The sequence below is a fragment of the Papaver somniferum genome, chromosome 1, assembly GCF_003573695.1.
Source record: "Papaver somniferum cultivar HN1 chromosome 1, ASM357369v1, whole genome shotgun sequence".
NCBI classification, from domain to species: Eukaryota; Viridiplantae; Streptophyta; class Magnoliopsida; order Ranunculales; family Papaveraceae; genus Papaver; species Papaver somniferum.
In genome coordinates this window covers 41,935,774-41,959,127 of record NC_039358.1, presented here as the reverse complement: position 1 = coordinate 41,959,127, position 23,354 = coordinate 41,935,774, and the positions used below count along the sequence as shown (strand labels likewise).

General features: G+C 37.6%; 1 protein-coding gene across 1 annotated transcript; it reads right to left on the bottom strand.

Moving 5' to 3' along the window:
- Positions 1 to 5,613: 5,613 nt before the first annotated feature.
- LOC113328192 (calmodulin-binding transcription activator 5-like) lies at positions 5,614 to 13,055 on the bottom strand. The gene is made up of 12 exons (XM_026575286.1): positions 12,977 to 13,055; positions 12,345 to 12,470; positions 12,121 to 12,236; positions 11,919 to 12,007; positions 11,658 to 11,827; positions 11,187 to 11,554; positions 10,399 to 11,090; positions 9,685 to 10,306; positions 9,062 to 9,376; positions 8,942 to 8,965; positions 8,238 to 8,842; positions 5,614 to 6,294 (listed from the first exon to the last, which is right to left on the bottom strand). The coding sequence occupies exons 1-11, from the start codon at positions 13,041 to 13,043 to the stop codon at positions 8,762 to 8,764; spliced, it is 2,670 nt and encodes an 889-aa protein (XP_026431071.1). The 5' UTR covers positions 13,044 to 13,055; the 3' UTR covers positions 5,614 to 6,294; positions 8,238 to 8,761.
- Positions 13,056 to 23,354: the final 10,299 nt, after the last annotated feature.

Here is a 23,354-nt window from a genome sequence, read left to right as displayed (position 1 = left end):
GGAAGAGTGAGAGAGTGTTTACCAAGTTTTATCCTCCGAGAATGCTTCTCTCCGGTAACTATTGGTTGTGGGTGAGATCAACTAAGGGAATCAAGTGCGTAGTATCCTATTGGGATTGGAGATGTAAGGAACGCAATTGTACCTTGAATCAGTGTGAGATGGATTAGGATTCACTACAGTCCAGTTCAAAGTTAATTGGTAGTAGGCTAGAGTCCGTAGCGGCTTAATACAGTGTGGTGTTCAAATTGGACTAGGTCCCAGGGTTTTTCTGCATTTGCGGTTTTCCTTGTTAACAAAATTCTGGTGTATGTGTTATTTCTTTTCCGCATTATAATTTGTTATATAATTGAAATATCACAGGTTGTGCGTTAGGATCATCAATTAGAATATCCAACCTTTGGTTGTTGATTTAAATTGATTGACACTTGAATATTGGTCTTTGATACCGTTCAAGTTACTCCTCTTATATTCAATCGGGCTCGCAAATTTCTGTTTGTTGATTGCAGATTGAATTAAGAGTTAGATATATTAAACTCTTTGATATACTTTACTCTAGATTGAGTCTGACTTTCTTGTTGATTCTATCGAAAGTATATTGGAGTAAGTCTTCTCATATTGTCAAACGAATTATTGGGTGTGGTTGTTAGACCCCCCGCATTTTCAATCATCCATCTCTGCTCTCTAAAAAACTCGACTGAAAAAAAGAGAAAAAAAGAAATTATAATAAAGGATTTTCGTAAACTCTCAACCATTGACTCAGGGGCGTTCCAGTGCCTGACTCTATAGGGCCCGATTCAAGGGTTATTTCTCACTCAGATGTCGAGTCAAACCAAATTTTAAAAAGAAACGGTCTGACTGCTGACTATGCGTGAGTCTGGGGTTGACTCAGAGTCAAATGCCGAGTTAGCTGTAAACAAACAAGGTGTTAGTCTCACATCGAATATAAACAAGACATTAGTTCCCCTTTTATGCGCCTAGATCGACTAGCCAAGCATCCTCCCAAGTAAAGTAAACATATAAACATGTATATGTATAGGATCTATGGCAGTGGGATGGACATTGGCACGTTATGGTGCTAACTGGTGTTGTTCATATGCTTTTTCCGTTTTATTTGTATTTTTACATGAAAATAATTTTTTTTCTTCTTCTTTTGTCATTGTAATCTTCCCTAGGAAGAATCTGACGCATAAAATGTTCATGCAGCTGCACGAACTGCGACAAATTATTATAAGAAAATATGCAGGGAGACGAAAGAGAATCAATTAAAAGGTTTAAAGGAAGTTAGAGCAAGTCTTACGGTGGAATCCAACCTAAGTCTAATGGATTCCAAGTTGATATCATTCAGAGTCTTACCAAGCCATGTTTCATGATTTTGTGGAATAATATGTGGAATCAAAGAAAACGTTATTCTAAATAGCATGCTAAAAGATGAAAAACTCTATTCATAAAAGTTTTTTTCTTCTTTTAACATATATCAAATACGGACAAACCACTCTTAATTTTAACCGAGCAAACATTATAGTCAAATATCATTGACCAAGTCAAATACTATTCTTTTTAGCTTTTTTTATGATCCCATCATTAAACTTAAGCTTCCATAAACGACTCCAAATATTGAGGTGGCATGGAAGATGAACTTGCTCTTACGGGTGATGGAATATAATGACTGACTTCCTTAAAGGATTATTGAGCAGATCTTTTACAAAAAAAACAACATTATGCAAATCAAACCTCATTTGTAATGTTCATGAGTCTTACACCGCACTTCAGTTTTACATACACGAAAAATAGAAGTATGAAATTTAAAAGAGGAATCCTCGATTAAAAAGAAGTCTCTCACCAGTCTCCGAGAGACATTTTCATGCCTTTGGATTACAAAGTAAAAATGGGTATGTAGAAATGGCCTACTGCAATTTTTCCATCACAACTAGTGTAAAACTAAACTAATTAATGAGATGCAACTAATGTACATTTCACCTGGCTATTGCATCTATCGGCTAAGTTAATTCCCAAAAGCTATATGATGCTCCAACTGCACAAGCAATGGGTAGGTATGCATGATTAATTAGTTACTCAAAGGGCAGAATAAAATGGTTTAAAGGATTGTGCTAAAAATGAATGATACCTTTTCGCGATCATGGGTCAACTTCATCACCCGATACTCTTTCTGAGCTCGTTTCGACCTAAACATAGATTGCACACATATAACTGCTCTCTCAAAACGTTCTTCAGTTTGCTTACGGGTGTCTAAAAAGAAGTCCTCGTGAAGGCCACATTCTGGCTGAATCCGCCCTTCTACTTTAATAGTTTCTGTCAATATTGGGGTTAATTAGCACAAGCCCATTAATTACTTAACTAAATTACCACAAGAGTAATTATTATTTATACTCGGATATTTGGAAACTTCCATAAATCGGACAAAAAAATTTACGGTGCATTTAATGCTCGTATACATTTATATATGGTAATGTCCATAGTAGGGAATAAGCTCACATTGTCTCTTAATTTCATCTTCTTTATATAGATGAGAAAAGTTTCCCCATAAACAATTCAGCCAAAGAAAGAAAATTACTCTGTTTTGTGATTTTCAATCTAAAATTAACAAAGGAGAGACCTCCGGTGGTGCAGTTCTAAGGTATTAACTTCTTCTTTCCTTGTCTCCCTCTCTTGATATAATATATATACTTTTATTAATTACTCATGATGTTCATCAATGTAGTATCTATTGCAGTAGTGCATATGTTAAGATTGATATCTCTGATTAGTGTTTAACAACAGGACCAAAAACATTAATGACTTTTTTTTTCCTTGCTGTATTTGGTTTTAATGTCATATATGCATGCCATGCCGGTTTTGCAATAACCTTAAAAACAAGTGTTGAAAGATTTAAACAATATCCTCTTATTCAAGTAAACCATAAATCTTTACTGTATTTTCCTTTTCTTTTTGTTAAACCTTATTGTTTATTACAAACAGGTTTGTGTTTTTGATATTTCTGAATCGATCAAGTAGATGTCTGATTCTTTTGATTTCTTTTTTCTGGTTTGGTGATTTCAGCGACAAGATGGGACGCGCGAAACTCAAGATGGAACTTATAGCCAAAGAAAAGTCACGCAACTCGACTTATTTCAAAAGAAAGAAGGGATTGTTGAAGAAATTGGATGAATTCAACAAGCTGTGTGCTGTTGATACATTGATGATCGTCTACGGACCTAAGCAGGGTGACCGTCCTGTTGAAGTTGAGACATTTCCTTCAGAACTTGATAAAGTCGATGAGATCATTAAGAGGTATCAACAAGTCCCAGAGGAGGACAAAGTCAAAAGAACTCTTACTGTTAAGAATTTCTTTGAAGATCAAAAGAGGAAGTCCGAGGCTGAACTCGTTAAGCTAAGAAAGAAAAACCAAGAGTTGCCATTGGATGATCTGGTCACAGTTGATCAACTTCAACAACTTTACCACAGCTTGGATGCTAAGAAGGAATTGGTTGAACAAAGAATCAACTCGATGAAAGCTATGAATAGTAGTGGCGTTACCAAGGATAGTGGTAGCAAAAGGATAGCTGAGTTCCCCAATTCAGTAGTACCAGATCAGATTCCTCACCAAGCTTCAAACACTTACAATTATAACTATGATCATGACACTCCGTGGAGAAGAGAGGATATTAATATGCATTCACAACCATTCGGTTATCCTTCACCAATGGAGTATCACCATCTTAATACCACAAAGGATGAAAATCTTTCTACGCCTATGTTTATGAAGCCAATGATAGGATCCAGTTATGGATACTTAAGTATGGGGAATCAATTTTATTACCCAAATCAACATATGGGTTCACCTATGATGTCGACAGCATCCATGTATCGTTCATTGGGTCAGATACCTCCGTTTCAAATGCAGCAGCAGCAATTTCAATTCATGAACACACCTCAGACGCATCACCAACAGCAATTCATGTCATCAGGATTTTCGTCTCAGCAGTCCCCCAGTTCGCAGTTTGGTTTTCAGGATCATCAAACTAATAACTAGAAGTTTCCACGACTAGCTAGTAAAAACTCAAAATTTTGAAGTGCTACTACGTACCTCGGTGTGTATATATAAACACTGGGTTTTTGCTATTACCGAACTAGGCTCATTTTTCCTTTTGGTTAACTCTAAACTAATTTTTTTATTACAGTATTTATTTTTATTTTTTTCATTTTCTTGCGAACGAAATTATTGATTTTTTGTTATTACAGTATTTATTTATTTTTTCATTTTCTTGCAAACGAATTTATGTCTTGATTCCGGAAAATATTTCCAATACAAGAAAATCTCAGTCATTACATATTTAACTGTACTGTAAATTCCCAATCCCACATGGATTAGGAAGCAAACGCACTTGTATATATATAAGCAGGCAGCACCTGACTGATATATCAGCTGCAGCCTAATTATTCTTTCACCAACATGGATGTTTCTGATTGGAGAACTGGAGTAACTGCTGCTGGGACTAGACAGCGGATGATTAGTAGATTAATTCAATCTATTGAGAGGCAACTAGCCTCTGAGGATTTTGACGCAGAAAATATTTTGCATGCAGCTGCACGAATTGAGGGAGATGTGTACAACTCTGCGACAAGACTGGCAGATTACTACACGAGAATATGCACTACAGACGAAAGAGAATTAGTTAAAAGGAAGTTACCGGTAATGAAATTTGGGGACTTACTTAGGAAACTGGAGAAGAAGGTTGAGAAAGCAGATCCTTTGATATGCCCTATATGCTTGGACTGTTTGAAGACAACTGATGAGGTCAGAGAGCTGTCTAGATGCTGTCATGTGTTTCACAAAGGGTGTCTGGATAAATGGATTGATCAGCAGAGATTTTTATGCCCGTATTGTAGAGCACTTCTCTAAACCTCACTTCTCATTTGTAATTTTCATAAGTCTATTGCATTGATCGATCAATATGAAACAATAATTTGCGCTTTTGTTTTACAATACACGAAAAATACTACAGCAAGACAAGACAGAAAACCACCAAATCAACAATAGACCTTAACTTTTATACAGAAAATAAGTAAATATACGAAAAAAGGTTTACTGTAATATCCTTACCTGAAATTGAACCTCATATTGAACAAACAGATTTTGAAATCATAATGTAAACGTAAATTCATTCAACATGCCATTCATCTCTTTCTCCCACTCCTTCGAATAAGATTTTTCTGATCAGTGCTGCTGCATCACCGAAATTCGAGATTTTTTACCCGAAATTGTTTAGAGAATTTGCGAGGAGGAAGAATAATTCAAAACAAAGTAGTTAGGATGGAAATGAGAGAGACTTGAGTTTTGTATGGTCTTGCGAGGAAGGAATTGAGGTTGTGACTTAGGAGGAAAGGAGAGGAAGTTTCTAATTTTATTATTTTCGCCAGAATTTTAGTCCCACACTGGTAATACAGAAGACTTGAGTCCAGCATTTATTCGAGAAAATTGTCTAACTAGGCATCGTCCGGAGTCTGCAGGAGCCGTGTCTGTGGGTTCGAGAGGCTAGCTTCCCCCCCCCCCACCCCACCCCACCAATGGGGAGGCTACCCCAAGCGCATACTTGTTGTGTGTGCGCGCTGACCCTGATCACCATTCTCCACCTTTTTTAATTTTTTTTCGCCAGTGCTGTTGCTTTTCAGATAGAAAGCTGTCTAGATACTCTATTGTAGAGCACATCTCTAAGCTTTTGTAATCCTTAAGTAGAAAGTCGCTTGAAATATCCCTCTTTGAAAGACTTTTACGTAGGAACTAGAAGAGCAGGATAATGGTTTTAACATTTAAAGATTGTGCTAGGAAAAATCTCAATCATGGGTCAACTTCTTCATCCAGTGCTCTTCTTGAGCTCGTTCCAACTAAACATAGATTGGACGCATATAACTGCTCTCTCTAGACGTTCTTCAGTTTGCTTACGGCTTAATCCTGTCTTCTACTATAATAGTCTCTGTGAATTGGGGAGAAATTTTGATATCCATCCCAAATAAGAGAATCTGATTACCACTTATTTTTGTTTCTGTCATGAAGATGTCAATGACGCTATTCTTAAGACAGAATCCTTGCGGTTCATCTTCAGTACAGTAAGACAGAATCCCATATTAGTGCTTCAACGGATAGTTTCTCTAAACCTAAGGGAGATTGTTGGATTTAGACTTGTTCGAACAAATTTTACTTTAAACCTCTATTAGTTACGTTAGAGCATGTCTTTCTTGACCTTTGTTGGGTGCAGCTTTCCCAGGTCGTTTCTGCATCTCAAGCTTCACTAGACCCTACACAAATTTGCGTTAAAAGCCTGTCAGATATGAATCGAAAATAAAAAAGCATGATATATTATAGCAACCGGTTGGATATTAAGACAAAGCAGAAACCACTAAATCAACAATAAACCTTAACTTAAAACGGCACTGGGATTCATACTGATGATTACTAGAATTCTGAATTGAAATTGCGAGCAATAAAATTGAGATTCTGGGTATAATAGTAGTTGCTGACACGTGCTACACACAAAACGGCGGAAAGCAACAACATGTGTCGGCTACGAATTCCAATGCAAGTGGACAAGCACACTTGATCATGATAAAATCAAACATTGACATTAACGAAATAAGAAAGCCTAAACTTCGACATTTTAGAAAGAACTGCTAAATTGGATTTATCTTGGTAGTCGAAGCATAACCGTAGATTCTGAATATCTGATTTCTGTAGGAGCACATGACATACTTGATCATGCATTAACATAATTAGTGAGCCCAAGGTCACCTAGCCTTAATAATGACGGAAACATATGCAGCTTCAACCAAAGATATGACTTTGACAGTGAATCAAGGATTAACCAATAAGACTCCTGCTAGGTCTAACACACCAATTTGCAGAGAGAACAGAATGGAGCCGAGGCAGCTTTCCAGTGGGCAATAGAACTCAGCGAAGCCAGACACCACATTGAATTTCAAAGTGATTCGAAATCCATCCTACAATTGCTAATTGAAATGTATGCCAAAGCAAGAGAAAAGAGATTCAAAAACAGTACTCAATTTGACAACTACAAATGTCAGCTGCTTAACTTTAAAGCAATGTCTTTTAATTTAGTCAACAGGCAAGACCATTTATTTGCTGCAAACATATCTACTATATGTAACAAATCTGTAATCAATGCCAGATGGGAAGGAACAAATCTGATCAATTTAATCGGGGAAACAAGTACGAACCCTGAACTGAACTGGCCAATGTATTTGAACATCAATACCTATTCATGGAAGAGATTATATATTTCAATTTCCTAAAAAGAAAACACCAATTGGCCCAATCGGTTCATTCCCATATTTGCCCAATCGGCTCATTCCCATAAGAGAATGTGTAAGTAACTCAATCGAGTTAATACATTAAACCCCTTCCAGAGATGCTTACCATACTTTTGGTATACCCAAACTACTAAAATGCAAAATCATTGATCAGAAAATCTGTCAAATGCCTAGATATTCTAGTCGACAGAAGTAGGAAGAAAATGTAATACATTGAAGTATGTACATTCCATGAATAGGATTGCTTCCAGAAGTATCAAATTTTTCACATTTTTTAGATTTTTTGACATTTTTTAGCCTCGTATGTACTGATGTCAGGCCAGTGTAGAAAATAAGAACATATATGAGTATACTAAAATAGACTTCACAAATGTAAATACAGTGATACTACTTCGAGAAAAAATAAAATTGAAAGTTATTCCCTGGTTATTAGAGCTTCCAAAAGTATCAAATTGTTCGCATTTGACATATCCAGAGGTTCATTTCATGACTCATAGTTCACATTACTCCAAAATTACGTATTCCATGTGTATTGCCAGTAATCTAAAACCGTCATTGTTACCAAATTACGTATTCAATATACCTAATTCCATTAGGGAAGCAACTAAAGAAACCTAGATGCTCTATCAACAATCAAGCCATTCAGAATCCACAACTAACCACTGCAAATATGTTATCTAAATGAAAGTCACATATAGTGTTGTACCTAATTCTATGGTTTAAGGTTATGGCAGCTACTAACAAAAGTGACTTAATGCATTAGTATAGAACCCATTTCAAGATATCAGTTCAGTCCATGTAATAACATTTTCGTGAGGCATTTCATCGAACATTGGCATTTCGATACGGAAAAACCCCCAAATTTTATACAGTATCAATAGATATACGGAAAGGGTTTAGTGTAAAATCCTTACCTGAAATTAAGATTACTGAGTGAGCTTCGATGGACATATAAGAACCAAAATTGAACCTCAGATTGAGCAAACAGATTTTGAAATCATAATAAACTTCATTCAACCTGCCATTCAGCTCTTTCTCCCACTCCTGGGAATAAAAATTTTGCCGATCAGTGCTGCTGCATCACCGAAATTTGAGATGTTTAACCAGAATATGGCTAGAGAATTTGTGAAGAGAATTGGGAATTCAAAACAGAGTAGTTAGGATGGAAATGAGAGAGATCGAGGGAAAGAAAAGGTTTTGTATGGTCTTGCGAGGAAGGAATTGAGGTTGCGACTTAAAAGGAGGAAAGGAGAGGAAGTTTCTAACTTTATTATTTTCGCTAGAATTTTAGTCCCACACCGGTGGTACAAAAGACTTGAGTTCAGTATTTTTTTGGAAAAATTGGCTGACCAAGCATCGTCCCAAGTCTACAGGAGCTGTGCCTGTGGGTTCGAGTGGCTAGCCTGCCCCCCCCACCAATGGGGGGGCTAGCCCAAGCTCATAGAAGGTTGTTTACTGTGTGTGCACTGCCCCTATTCTCCACCTTTTCCAATGAGACAGATAAAGGACTTTTACATGCCTGTGGATTACAAAAAATGGTATATACCAATTGCTTACTGCAATTTCACTATCAAAATTTGTAAAACTAAACTGATCTGCAACTCTTATGTACATTCACCTGTTGCATTTGTCGACGCTCCAACTGCACAAGCAATGAATGGGTAGATGATCAGTTACAGGAACTAAAAGAGCAGAATAAAGGGTTCAAAGGACTGTGATAAAAAGATATGAACTATACCTTTTCTCTATCATGGCTCAGCTTCATCATCCGATACTCTTCTTGAGCTCGTTTCGATCTATACATAGACTGGACGCATATAACTGCTCTCGAGAGACGTTCTTCAGTCTGCTTACGGCTGTCTAAAAAGAAGTCCTCGTGAAGGCCATATTCTGCCTGAATCCCCTCTTGTACATTTTCAGTTGATTGGGGTAGAATAAGTCCTCGAAGCCCTTTTCCTTTCTGACGCCACCTTAGAATTGCCTTTTCAAGCATTCCAACAGCCCAAACAATTCTGTTTACTTGATTCCGTGCACGGTGACCTCGGAAATTAGCCTAAACATACAACACGGAAAAGGGCAGAACTAAAAATCAAAATTCTGCAAATTCAAGTGGAAATATCATAGAGATACTTTTCCAGGTTCAAACTGTTTGTTTTTACTTTTGGAATGATGAGTTGAAACTTGTTTCTAGCTCCGTAAACACTGGCACTTGGAATTGCCTAATCTAGCTTGGTTTCACTTTAAGTTTGATTAAACCAACGCTTAAAAAGAATTCTTCTAATGGTTGTGTGAGTTAGGTAGACATTATTATAAGAGATATGAGTTTGAGTAAAACAAGATAGATGGGAAGAGAGTTCTTACCTGAAGTTTGACCACTTGCAAACGCTTGTTGAGAAAATCCTTTCGGATCCTCCAAGTAAGAAACTGGTGTTGGATTCTTGATGCAGCTTTCATCCTCTTCCGTATCATATAGATGCGTAAAGCATGTTGAATCTTCATTGCAGCCATTGTATAACATGCTTCCGTGAACATCTGTGTATGGCGAATTGCTTCTGGGGAATGTAAACTTAAAGAAGCTAGGTCGGCATTAGTCACATAATCTTCTTCAGTGTCTTGAATTGTCATTGTCTTTGTTTTGCTCACAAGGTCCTTCCAGAAAGCTTCCTGTATCCGTGATGCTACATCAGTAGATATCTCGTATGCATCAAACGCATCCTTCTGACACAACTGCTCTTCGCTAAGGTTTCTAGGGTCCACTGAATAAGATTTTTGGGTTTGAAGGGGGCCAGTTGTATTTTCAGAGACCGACATGAGCATAAATTGTGTTATCAGTCCCTGTTTTGCAAGATACGCAGCTATACCCTCGTGGCCATTTCTGGATGCAATGTCAGCAGCCGTGCATCCTCCAGGGAATTGTGAAGTGGGGTCAGTAACTAGACTTGGATCCGCCCCTTCAGATAACAAAACCGCAACCATTTCTTTCCTGCATTCATGATTTGATGATGTAAGTATATTTGATTGGTTTCTTCATGTTAACTAATAAAACAGTTTCCAAAAACAGGATAGGAAATATACCTCCCATAGAATGCGGCCCAATGTAGGGCAGTCCAGCCAAATGCATCTCGAAAATCTAATGAAAGTCCTGAGCGTGAATACAGTTGAACAGCCCACTTGTAATCCAAAAGAGTGCAAAGATGGATAATTCCTAGACCATGATTATCACGAGCACTTGTTTTACGCCCTTCAACCACTCTCTCTAAAATCCATTCTTTTAGCTTGCTCTTCAAAGTGAATTCCGTTAACATATTTTTACTTTGTGACATGGAGATTTTGTTATGCTGAATTGATTCTTTCAGGAATTCCCAGTCTTTGTCGATGCTAGAACTTACGGATGGGAGCAACTTAGTGTCTGAATAAGCTGATGTTGATTTTCTTGATAGCACGCGAAGGATGTTACTTGAAGAGAAGAGCAAGTGAAGAAGCCTTAGCTGAAGTTGAAACTCCTCCTGCTTAGGATGCTCATTTAGTAAAGCCATCCTTTCTACTGGAGGAAAGCGATACTCAAAACTCAGTACCTGACTAATGGGTGTATAACCATCGAGGCTCAAATAAAAATTCACAAATCCAGGGTAGCGAGGAAATGATGTACAGCGGAATACCCCCATTGCTATCTTCTCAGCAGGAGAACATACATCTCCAAAGACACAGAACATTCTTGTATCATCAATATGTAAATATGCTCCATGAAAATATCCAATTGCTATAATCTGCAAGCATCATTAAACAGAACAGAAAAAGCTCATAAGGACGTCTCGAGTACAGGTTACGATAAGCAATGCATATCCAATTACTAGTTACAATACCTTTGTCTGTTCCGTTGAATAAGCCCATGAAGGAGAGATGTTCGTTATAGTGAATAATGGTTTGATAGTTTGCAACTGGTGATTCATTATCATCGATGTACCTGATTCATTGTGACTAGTTAATAATGAAGAGTCATCTGGTAAATCTGATAGGTCTGAGGCATCAGCCATAAAAGAGTCCAGAAATACTTCAAAGCTCTCTTCATTTTGCAGACTCTCTTTGATGAGCATGGATGACGATTCATCTCCTGTTGCACTTTGAAAATCGTTGGTTTGAACGGTTATATTCCTTGCTTGAGAGTAATCACTTGTATCACTCTTGGAGTTTCTAACATTGTACTGATTCTGCTGCTCATAGGAGACACCATCTGCAGAAAAATGTGTTAACAAATTAAATTGGCCCTGAGTTGCAGTATACTCGACTCAAGAAAGCTGGATTATATGCTAATAATGTATGAAATCCAGACTCACTTGAGTTAGATGCATGACTTTCCCAGCAGCTTTTTTCGTCAGCTAAAACCTTGGGGACAGATGCATTCAAGCAGTGAGCTGAATTAGAATTTGAATTATGAGGTGTACTAGGAGAACTTTGCACCTGCTCTAACTCACGGTAATGAACAAAGACAATGTCTTCTTGTTTCCTGACAAACAAGATAAAAAGTATTGACATCGCCTTTTCCCATTTAACAATCGGTGAAATAAAGAATGGACAATCAAGTTCACATTACATACTTATCGAGTAACCAGTAGCACCTACGAGCCAAATTAGGATTATCCAAGCCATGGACATAGTACACGTGAATCCTCTCCTCGCGGCCAACCTGAGAAAAGAAGATCACAAGATTAAAAGACGGCATAGTACATAACCCTGATCTTAACATTCAATTTCCTACTACTGTAAGTTAAAACTACAACACAATTGTACGAATGACACCTTTAAGTGTTCATGAGCTTCTTGAACTGTTTTCCCATCTTTCTTCTTCCTCCAATTATGCCCATCCTTGCGAAAGGCTCTTAGCTTTTTACGATCATACAACACAATAGTTCCCCCTATATACAAAATGTTATAACCAGATTTTGACAACAAAACCACCAGAAGTACATTTTACAGTACACTGACAACAACAAAAACGCACAGATTTCAAGCAATCAAATTACCTTTTGGCAGGTTTACCGGTTTATGGTGAATTCCAAAATGCTTGTAGTTAGACAATATTGCATGAACTTCATTCGGCCGGAACCACCTTTCGTTGGCATCCTCCAATAACTTCTGTATATCCAAATCTACACATTACACAATAATCAGTTAGCATTCATTGGGTGATGATACCCATGAAAAAAGCTAGGTTTGACACTTAAAAATCCAAAGAAGGAAAAAAAAAACATTCACAATTTCACAGGATGCACAATTCTGTGATGTGCTAATTCTTTAGGGTTCTTGCAAGAATTTATGTGTGCATTCATTCCCCATTGATCATAACTTCAAATCCCCTAAACGCCACTCAGATAAATTTACATGCCCATTTTCACCACAGACCAGTGAATCAAGAAAATCAAAGTAAAAAAAAAGAAAAAAAAAGCATCCAAAATTTCACAGGATGCACAATTCTGTGATGGCCTAATTCTGTAGGGTTCTTGCAAGAATTTCTGTGTGCATTCACTCCCCATTGATCATAACTTCGAATCCCCTGAATGCCACTCAGATAAATTTACATGCCCATTTTCACCACAGACCAGTGAATCAAGAAAATCAAAGTAAAAAAATCAAACCGGGTAGTACTGAAATTTACCTTTCATAGTAAGGAACCCATGAATCTCCCATCCTACTAATCTATTTCCATTGACGCTACTTTCCATGAACAAGATTGTGTGGGTTTAGTAGTGAAGAAGATGAAAGAAAAGAAAATAATTTTCAGAGCCGAGAGAAGGGGTTTAGTTTTTAGCGTAATTGTTAAGTAAATTCTAAGAATGGGATATTTAAAGAAAGGAAAAAAATAATGGAAAGAGTTATTGTGTTTTTTCGGGATGTAATTTTTCTTTGTGATTTTCGCACTAACATGAGTGTATTTGGGAAATGTTAGGGGCCCCCGTTTATTAATTGAATTAGGAGTCCATGGATTAAATAGAAAGAGTTTTGGAAAGAGTTTGGTAAATCATGAATGTGTTGTAAAGACTTCTAGGATTTTTTACCTAATGATGGTAAGAAAGAAGATAATGATATGCATCATGTCACGAAATGGTGTTGAAATTTATCAGTTTCTGTTAATGGGAAAGCAAAAAAGTGATAGCAGAAAAACGAAAAAAGGTAATTGGCTCGTTAACCATGACGTGTTAAATATTTTTCTACCTTGAGAAAATTATTTTGTTGAACCGGGGTATCTTGAAAAGTGATTTTATCCGAGTTAGGAAAGTAAGTTGAATAGGTCATGATTAATGATTCGACTTCGATTCTCATTCCGCTCGTATCTCTTTTCAAAACATGAATCATGAACGTGCTATAAAGACTTGTGGGATACCTTACCTAAGAAAGGTCAAAAGAAGATAATGAAATGCATCATGTTACTAGTGTTGAGATTTCTCGGTTTTTCCTTTTTAGGGGAAAGCAAAAAGTGATACGAGAAAATCGAAAACCGTAGGTCGTGCAAAAAGTGATATAAACAAAGTATAGAGCGTTAACTATGACCTTTCAATATTTTTCTTTAACATTGATTACATTATTCTACTGAATAGGAGTATTTTATAGGGTAATACGATCCGAGTTAGAAAAATACATTATAATCGACTAAGATATCGCTTATGTCTTTTTCTGAACGCGCAATTGGGGGATATCAAAACTAATTGGGGGATATGAATTACTTCTCCCAACCAAAGGTGACTGCTAAGGGGTGTTTTTTGGGGTGACAATACTAAAACACCCTTTGATTAATTTAAAAACATTATGAAAAGACTGTTATACCCTTTACCATAAAACTTAAAATCAAATAACCAAAAAATTTATCCCCCATTTCTACACCATCAGTTCCGGCATACTCGGTTAGGCTTAGGGTTCCGAATTTTTTTTTCTTCATCGTTCTTCATCGACGATTAATCGTTAGTTCAAAATTTTCTTCGACGATTAACCTACCTACCCGAATCCATAAGAATGCCTCCACGAAAGAAATCGGGTGCCCAATCGAAATCAAAATCGATTGCTCAACAAAAACAAGAAAATAGGATTGCTTGGATTGCTCAAGAGCAAGAACACGAAGAACAAGAGTTATCGGACGATCAACTACTCAGAAATATGGTTTCTGTGAGAAGGTAAGTCATTTAAAACTGTTTAATTAGTGTTTCAATCGATTTGTAGTTATGGGTTTAGTTCAAAATCGCAAACCCTAACTGAAACAGTTGAGTTTCAGTAGCTTCCGGCATTCAATTTAGTATGAATACCATAATAGAACAGTGTAACGGCATTCGATTTAGGATGAAGACCACACCGGAACTGCGTTGCGGCATAATATTTAGGTTGAATACCACACCGGAAATTAGTTGTGGCATTCAATTTAGGATGAAGACCACACCGGAACCCTGTACCGGCGTTCAATTTAGTTTGAATACCATGTCGGTAGTGTGCTTCTAATAAACATAAAACCATAGGATTTTGTTATTTGTACCGGCATACATTTTAGGTTAGATTCTATGTCGGAATTCTGTTACGGCATGAGTTTGAATTTTACGTATGTGTCGGCAATGGTGTTTTGGTATCCAGGAACTTCCTAAAGATTACCGGAATCCTCGTCAATTATTTTTCAATGCCGGTATTAGGTCCCGACATGTAATGGTTTGAAATTACTATGTCGTGTTTTGGTCATGGCATGGTCGAAACTTTGTTTTGGTATGTCGGTAGTGATGATTCTATGTCGTTATGTAGTGTATTTATGCCGGTATTAGAAATGAAAGTTAGTTGTCTTATATTTATTTCGTGCTTCTTTTGAAATAGGGCTAAAGCAAAGGAAGCTAACAAACGAAAAACTAAAGATGATGGCATTAAGAAAAGAAGGAAGAACGGTCTTGGAACTCCTCACTCTCTGCCTCCTAGAGGGAAAGAACAAGGTCGCAACAAGCATTTGGGGGAATCTATAAGAGGTGAAGTTTGGGTGAGTGGCCGTGACCGTAGTAAACTCGCAATCCGTGAACCCACCGGAGCAGTTGAGGAGGAAGATGAGCAAGATGAAGAGGAAAGTGAGGAGGAAGATAATGAGATTGATCCAAGTCAATTAGCAACCCAAAGCCAAGTAGTAGTGGAACAAGTTGGGCCAAGTCAACAACCGACACAAGGAAAGGGCACAGGCAAAGTAAAAGTTAAAGGTTCACACCTTCCTCATATTGATGACGTGATACCTGACCTTGATCGTGGTAAAACTTGGGGTGCAGCTTCTTATGATCCGGGGCCTCTATTTGGCTACAAGGACTCTTGGGCTCGTACTATCTATCAAACCTATGTAAGAATTTCTATCTCGTGCATATGTATTGTTTTGTATTTACATAAAACCTCTTAATCGTATTATCTCCTAATTGTAGGATCATAAGAAGGTCGTGCGTGTTTGCCGAAACCAAGCCGCGTTTCATTGAGATTTGTCTAAGGAATGTGAAGAGGTACAAACATTAGTAAAGGATTCTGGTCTATATCCTTTGGTTGAAAATTATGTGAAGCCAGATATTGTGATAGTCAATTGCTTCGTCGAAAGGTATCATGGTGAAACGGATACCATGCACTTCTCGTTTGGCGAGATGACCTTGATCCCTGATGATGCCCAGAACATTCTAGGCTTGAATGTTACCGGCAAATCAATTGCAGAAGGAGATCATTGGCCGGAGCTAGAATGGTCGAAGTTGCACGCTCTTACTAACAATCTGTTTGGTTGGGACTACAAAAATTTTGCGGAAAGCTTATATGTATCTAAGACTAGTAGGACAAAGACCATCAAGCTGACGCTGCTGCTTAAGAAGAAGTTTGAAGACACGGCGCAGAGAAAAGACAAGGATGGATGGGAACCCGCACAGATTCTTTATACAGCCGTTGCGTACCTGTTATTCATCTTGGGAACTAGGGTGTTCCATGACACTAGTGGCAACAGGGTTAGTGCAAACTACCTTCAATAGTTGGATCCGTTGGAAGAGGTCTTTAGCTATTCTCGGGGCACCGTGGTAATGGCACATTTGATGATAGAGATGAGAAGGGCCTCTAAGGAGGTTACAAACCAATTTGTCGGGAATTTCACTCTACTCCAGGTAATTTTGTTTTTAAACTTATGTTCTTATTAATATTGTTCACATGTACCCTTATAATGAACTTAGAAACAAAATTTACTGATTTTTATATGTATCATTTCACATTGTATAGTTGTGGGATTATGAACATTTCCCAACATTGTTCAAGGGAAAATCCTTCTTGAAGATTATACCCATTGATGACCCTGAGGAGCCTAGAGCCAAGAGATACCAGTTCAACATCCATCTGAAGCCCGGTAACATCGTCGACTGATAGATATGAGTTTGGATCTGGACGCGATGACAACCAAAGATGTTGTGTTCGACCCTTACAGGGAGGCTAGAGAAAACCGCCAATATTTTAGGTTCTATAACGTTGCATTTTACAATGGGCCTTTGTTCCACCCAAAGGGATGCGTTATGGCTGACCCTCGTCGTGTGATGCGGAAACTTGGATATAAGAAATTACCCCACTTCATGACAGCCTCTACTGAAAGGTATATGCTTGACCTTACTGTGTCTATGTCAAGTTCCACAAGGTTGAGGGTAGAGTATGATCCAATTACAGAACCAACACATTGAGGGATAGGGAACCACATCGTTTGGTAGATTCTACTAATTGGGAGCTTGTGAACAACGGTGATGAAGCCGATCTCGCCTACATTAATAATTACTTGGAATGGTCACATCCTTTGGTCGTGCGCCCGGACGACGTCGAAGTTCCATCCCAGAAAAACCCTCCCATTCCAACTCCTACAGAGGAACCACCTACGATGGCCCAACTTCATAAGACCGTTAGATTACTAGTAAGTATTGTTAGTTGCTTAGTCGTTTAATTTACACATAATTTTATATCAGCATATATATACTAATTATGTGTTGTATGTATGAAACTAGCGGCGTCGGCTTCGCAAGTTGAGGAAGTTGTTAGGTTGCAAGTACGATGAAGAAGAGGTGCTATCCATTGAAGAAATGAAGGAAGTCGTGGAGAACCTTGATAAAATTGAAGATCCAAGTGCAAGAGCTTTGTTTGGGGAAACGAGGAAGGCTCCCGTTGTCAAGAAGCAAAAGATCAAGTGATGAACTCTATAGTTGTGTTTCGTTATTTGGATGGTGGTTTTTATGTTTTGAACAATTTCTAACTTGTTTTTGGTTGCAGTCTTTAGTTGTTTGGTTTACTTTTGGTTTATGATACCTTGATGAAGAACATTTAAGCACGATTCAGTTGTTTGGTTTATGTTGAACATGTTTAGATTTTTAGTAAAATGTTTTCTTTGCAAGTTTTTTTTACACCAGAGTTGTCGGCATTGGAACATCTAGGTTCTACAGTGCCGGGACGGCTTCCGGCGTGTAACAGTAATTATAATTCTATGTCGCCACAGGTACCGGCATTGAAATATTTTCCTAAAACCATACAGGAAATAGGGGATGAAAGGGTTCAAGTTCCTGTATAGAATTTGGACAGTACTGGCATGGAAGTATTTATTGAATCTATGCCAGAAATATGTGTTTTTCTAACACTTTGCTAGTTTTTCCCGAAAACCGGCATTGGAATATTTATTGAATCTATGTCGGAATTCTGATTTTCTTACACTTTGATAGTTATTCCATAAAACCGGCATTGGTTTGGATAAAACTACAATGCCGGTATTGATTATAAATCCGTTTTGAATGCTCTTTTATTTCATTCCTAAGTAATCTATTACATTGGATTTGAAACTTCAAATTAAAACATACTAAAAAACATGGAATGGAGCAACTTTGGTTAAAGATGATCTCATAATCTATTTCCATCCCTTTTCAACAATTGCGGATCCTTTGAGCCTTTCCCAAATATCTCCGAAGACATCGTCTGGAATGGGGGTGTCAAGGACAATCTTCATTGGTTCATCTTCTCTTTCAACATATTCCTTTCCCTTCATATAACACCCATCATACCCATCAATAGGCTTGCATTGGCCCTTGTGGTTTTCTCTTGATTCTGCTAGTGCAACAGCTTTGTCAAACCATTGAAACTCATCGCACTTTGGGTAATTCAAACACCTTAGAAACATTCTTCCATTTTCAGCATCATCAGTTTTTGCAATCCAAAATCGGCGTGTATCATCACAACTTCTATACTTTGAATAAATAAAAGGACAGTCCATTGCTAGATGGGAAGGTGACTTGCAAATTTGACAGCTGCAATGATGACTCTATAAGAGAAGATTATATTAGTGATACGTCATAGTAGAGAAGATTTTAACTGTCCATATATAGTTAATAATGTTGAATCTACTTACTTTGCAGTTAGAGCTTGATGATGAATCTCCCATCGGTTGTGAAGCTTTAACCGTGCTAGATTGATCTATTTTTTGGTGCTTGCTTTCTTGAGAGAAGGATTTTTGTTATTTGGTGGGTGCTTTATGTAGATTTTTCCAAAGGAATGGGGGGTATTATATAGAAATGAATCTCCAACGGTCTTATTTTTCAAAAAACTAGCCGTTTTTTTTTTAAATTCAAAATTACCGGCATGATCGCAATTATATATTCAATGCCGGTATGACGTACCGGCGCTGAACCATGTTTTTCAACCATGCTGGTAATAGTTGCATATTTCTCTGTGAAGAAATTCACTTGTACCGGCATGAACATCTAACGGTAAACTATACTGTAACTGGGTGCCAGCATCCTATGTCACATTTACTTCAATGCCGGAGTTTGGGTGATCTCAAAAAAAACTAGTCGTTGAGGTTTTTCTAAAAGGAAGAACTGCTCAAAAAATCGAGCAACGACACAAAATCATCCTAAATGCAGTGGTTGAGTATCTAAAAATGAAACACCGGATCGAGCACGCTACCCGCAATAGATTGTCCCCTCAACAACTTGTAAGTATTTTTATGATTAATTCGACAGAATCCACTCTTTTTCAATTTTTATGTAACAAACTAAGTTTTTGTGTTGTTTTTGTAGCATGAAGCCGTGAAAACGTGTTACTTACAAGAAAAAGGAGAAGCATTCATGTTTGATGCCAACGTGAACCACATTGTAAGCAAAGTCACAGAGTACCACCAGCTGGGTGAATCGGAGACGGATTCTTTCTAAGAAGATTGATAGGTTTAGCGGTATTTGGTTAGGTTTTTAGGGTAGTTTTTGGTAAGGTTTTGTGGGTACATCTCTATATAAACCGTCACGAGACTATAACTCGTCCACTTGGGTCACCAAGTGGTTTAAAGTATTGATGCACGTGCTAAGTGCATTCGTGCTTCCTGCGACAAGGATTATATTTAAAATAAATTATAGTTCCGGCTTACTTTGTTAACATAACTCAATACCGTTAGGTTTTCGGCATAGATGCTATATATTATCCTATGCCGGAATTTAGTGTCAAAATTCTGTGTGCAATAAACCATGTTCCGGCTTTAAACTTATATACATTACAGTGCCGGTAACCACTACTGGCATGGTCGAACATCTTCCGTACACTGCCGGAATGGAACATTCAATGCATAATGGCTATTTTTTTAAACCATAACCAGTAAAGACCATTTTCGGCGTGGGATCTAAGTTACTGACAATGCCAGAATGATAAAGTGGAAAAGAGACGTTGTGTCCTCATCTATTTAAAGGAATGGATACACCCATTGCACTTGATAACTCAAAAAAAAAGGTGAGCTCCAACACATATCTCTGATGGCAAATCATTCACCAACTACTGACTTCATCATTTCCATGGAAAAAGAAAAACTTAAGAATAACAAATTATCCACTCCGATAGGAAATCAATCATCATCCACCACCAACTCAATTCCCATTATACTAGAAAAACTTAGAAGGAAGGAGCAAACCACCAAGTCAATTGCCGCAATGGAAGAAGAGATACTTAGAAGGAAAAGAGAAGAAGAAGAGGCGGCAATACAAGCAAAATATCGCAAAGAAACTAAAGAGATAATCGAATGTCTAAAACAAGTGAAGATAGAAGCGGATGTTGAGGAAGAAACCGAATGGATTAAGAATTACTTCATAGTATCGGATTTTCCGGAAGATCATCGCCCTTCAAACCTGTTTTGGGATCTTGTTGTGGATGGTCCTTATATGTCGAGGTTATATGACGGTAAGTGCAAGAAACGAAAAATGGATTACGGGGATGAGTTTGTAGCGAATCGTACAATTTCCCTCATAAAATTATGTCGCAAATACAATGAGTTCCTCGCAAGATACATAGAGAATAGGTGGCAAGCTCAAGAAGCATATACCAAGTGGAGAAAAGAGCCTTTTAGGCATTTCGAAGCCGCTTTGTTTGTTGAATCTCGTTACAAGAAATAATGTTAGTTGCAATTAACTTAAGACCTTTCATTTTATGTGGAACGTTGTTTATGTATTTAATGTTTTTTAGTTTATTTCCTTAGTATTAATATGAAGGTCAATTTGGGTCAGTTTGCTTGCTTAAGCCTTTTGGTGGTGCGTTAATAATGAATCAATAATCATTACCGGCATAGATTGTTAATAACAAATCAACGACGGCACAATATAAATAAATTCAGTTAAATTCGTCAGACTACCGGCATAGATTATGATAGTTCGACAACGACGAAATTATGAAGGTTTGTTACCATTGTAACTGTCGCACCAATTATCCTTATTCTTTTCCATTGTAACTGTCGCACCAATTATCCACCATTGTAATCGTTACAAACTCCTTCATTCCATTTATGTGACAGTTACAAACTCCATAATTACATAAAACTGACGGTTATAGAATGGAAACGGTTCCATCTTTCTATTTCTTTGTTTTCATTTCGCAATTCCAAAAGAACTTCCAAAACCACTAAACTCCATTATTTGGTTTCATCCTCTGAACCAAATTCATTCAATTCTTCAAACCCAAAGAAGAATGGGTACTCGCAAACCTCCTAAAAAACCATAACCTATTCCTGGTGGTGAATCGAAATCGGAAGCATCTATTGAACAAGATGATGATGAGGAAATAACAGAGATGATGAGGTAAGTGATGTCTATGTTTATTGAAGCATTGTTAGGGTTTATTTCATAATATAAAAAACACAAATTGAAACTTGCATGATTATTGTTTGTACTAGGTAAAGGGAAATTTGAAATTGAATTTAGTGAATTTGAAATTGAATTTAGTGAATTGAAATTCCAATTTAGTTTCGGAGTACAATTAAATTACAATACAATGTCGGTTTATATGTCATGTATCCCCCTTTTATTGCATGCAAGTTATTAGAATACCGGCATAGAGACCCTCTAAGTTTAAACGCTAGCACTCCTTCCGGCAGTAGCGTAATGTTCACTAGCCATACCGGTTTTGGTTACCTTATTTTGTTAAATCTCTATAGACAATTCCCATATTACCGGCATGGAATTTTATTTACATACAATGTCGTTACCGCAAAACCGGCATGGAAGTTCTTTAGAGTACAATGCCGGTACATATGCCGGCAGTATCATTATGTTCACCTGCCATGCCGGTTTTGATTACCTTATTTTGTTAAATATCTGTAGAAAATTCCTACATTACCGGCATAGGATTTTATTTACATACAATGTCGGTACCTTTAAACCGGCGTAGAATTCCTTTAGACCACAATGCCGGAACGTGTGCCGGCAGAATCGTTATTTTCATCGGCCATGCCGGGTTTGATTTCCTTATTTTGTTAAATCTCATTTTGTACATAGGTCCAAAGCTGCAAAATTGAAGAAAGGAAAGGGAAAAGCTGTTGATGAAGGAAAACCTAAGTCTTCTCGGCCTCGACATAGTCGAGATGATCCGGAACGTGGTAAGGTCATGATTTGGGAGGTTCCCCCGGAGGGAGACATAAGCAGCGATGATGATGATGAGTGGGAGAAATTTGTACCTCCTGATCCAGAAAGTGGCTCATCCTCACATGGCTTAGGACAACCTGAAGTTGAAGCCGCTGAGAAAAAGGAAAAGGACCCACCAAAGCACCTTCCAAAACCATATGACATGATTCCAGAACGCAATGATGGCAAACACTGGGGTCATCCGAGAGATCCTAACTCTTATTTGACTACAAGGACTCTTGGGCTCATTGTATCTATTCAACTTATGTAAGACGTTTGCATCTTGTTGTTATATTGTTTATATATGATCAGGTGAATTGAAGTTTGTTTGGTGTTTATTTATAGGACCACAAGAAAGCCTTATGTGTTTGCCGCTATCAACAAATGGATACATGGGATTTGGAAGGGGATTGTGGGGATGTTAAAGCGGCAATAAAAGCATCTGGGTTGTATCCCGCGGTAGAAAACTATGTGGCCACTGATCAAGTGGCGGCGAATTGCTTCTTGGAGAGGTTTTTTGATTCAACTTATACCATGCATTTTCCTTTTGGCGAGATGACCATTATCCCTGAAGATGTCCAAAGAATATTAGGTCTAGAGATCCTTGGAAAAGCCGTTAAGAAAGAAGATGACGGTAAGACCCTAGAATGGTCCAAGATCTATGAGCTGACTAAAAAGTTGTTTGGTTGGGACGAGGCAACGACAAAATAAAATATGTACGTATCAAGGAATACCATGACAAAGACTATTAAAGTCTTCAAGCTCAGAGATTTGTTTGGGAATACGATGGGCAAGGAATTGAATACCGAACAAATTCAGCAAACTGTCGCTGCTTATCTTTTGTTACTCTTGGGCATCGCAATATTCCCTGACTCTAATGGTAACAGTGTGCATATGAACCACTTACAATACTTGGATCCCTTGGAGGAGGTTCATGAGTATTCATGGGGCACTGCTTTCTTGTCACATTTTTTTGCGGAGATGCGTAGATCTTATAAGGCGACTGCCTATCAATTTAATAGGAATTTCATTGTATTACAGGTAACGTGAACTAGTTATTTTGTTTTCCAATTAGTTTTTTTCTTATATATTTCATTTGTACGATCTTTCATT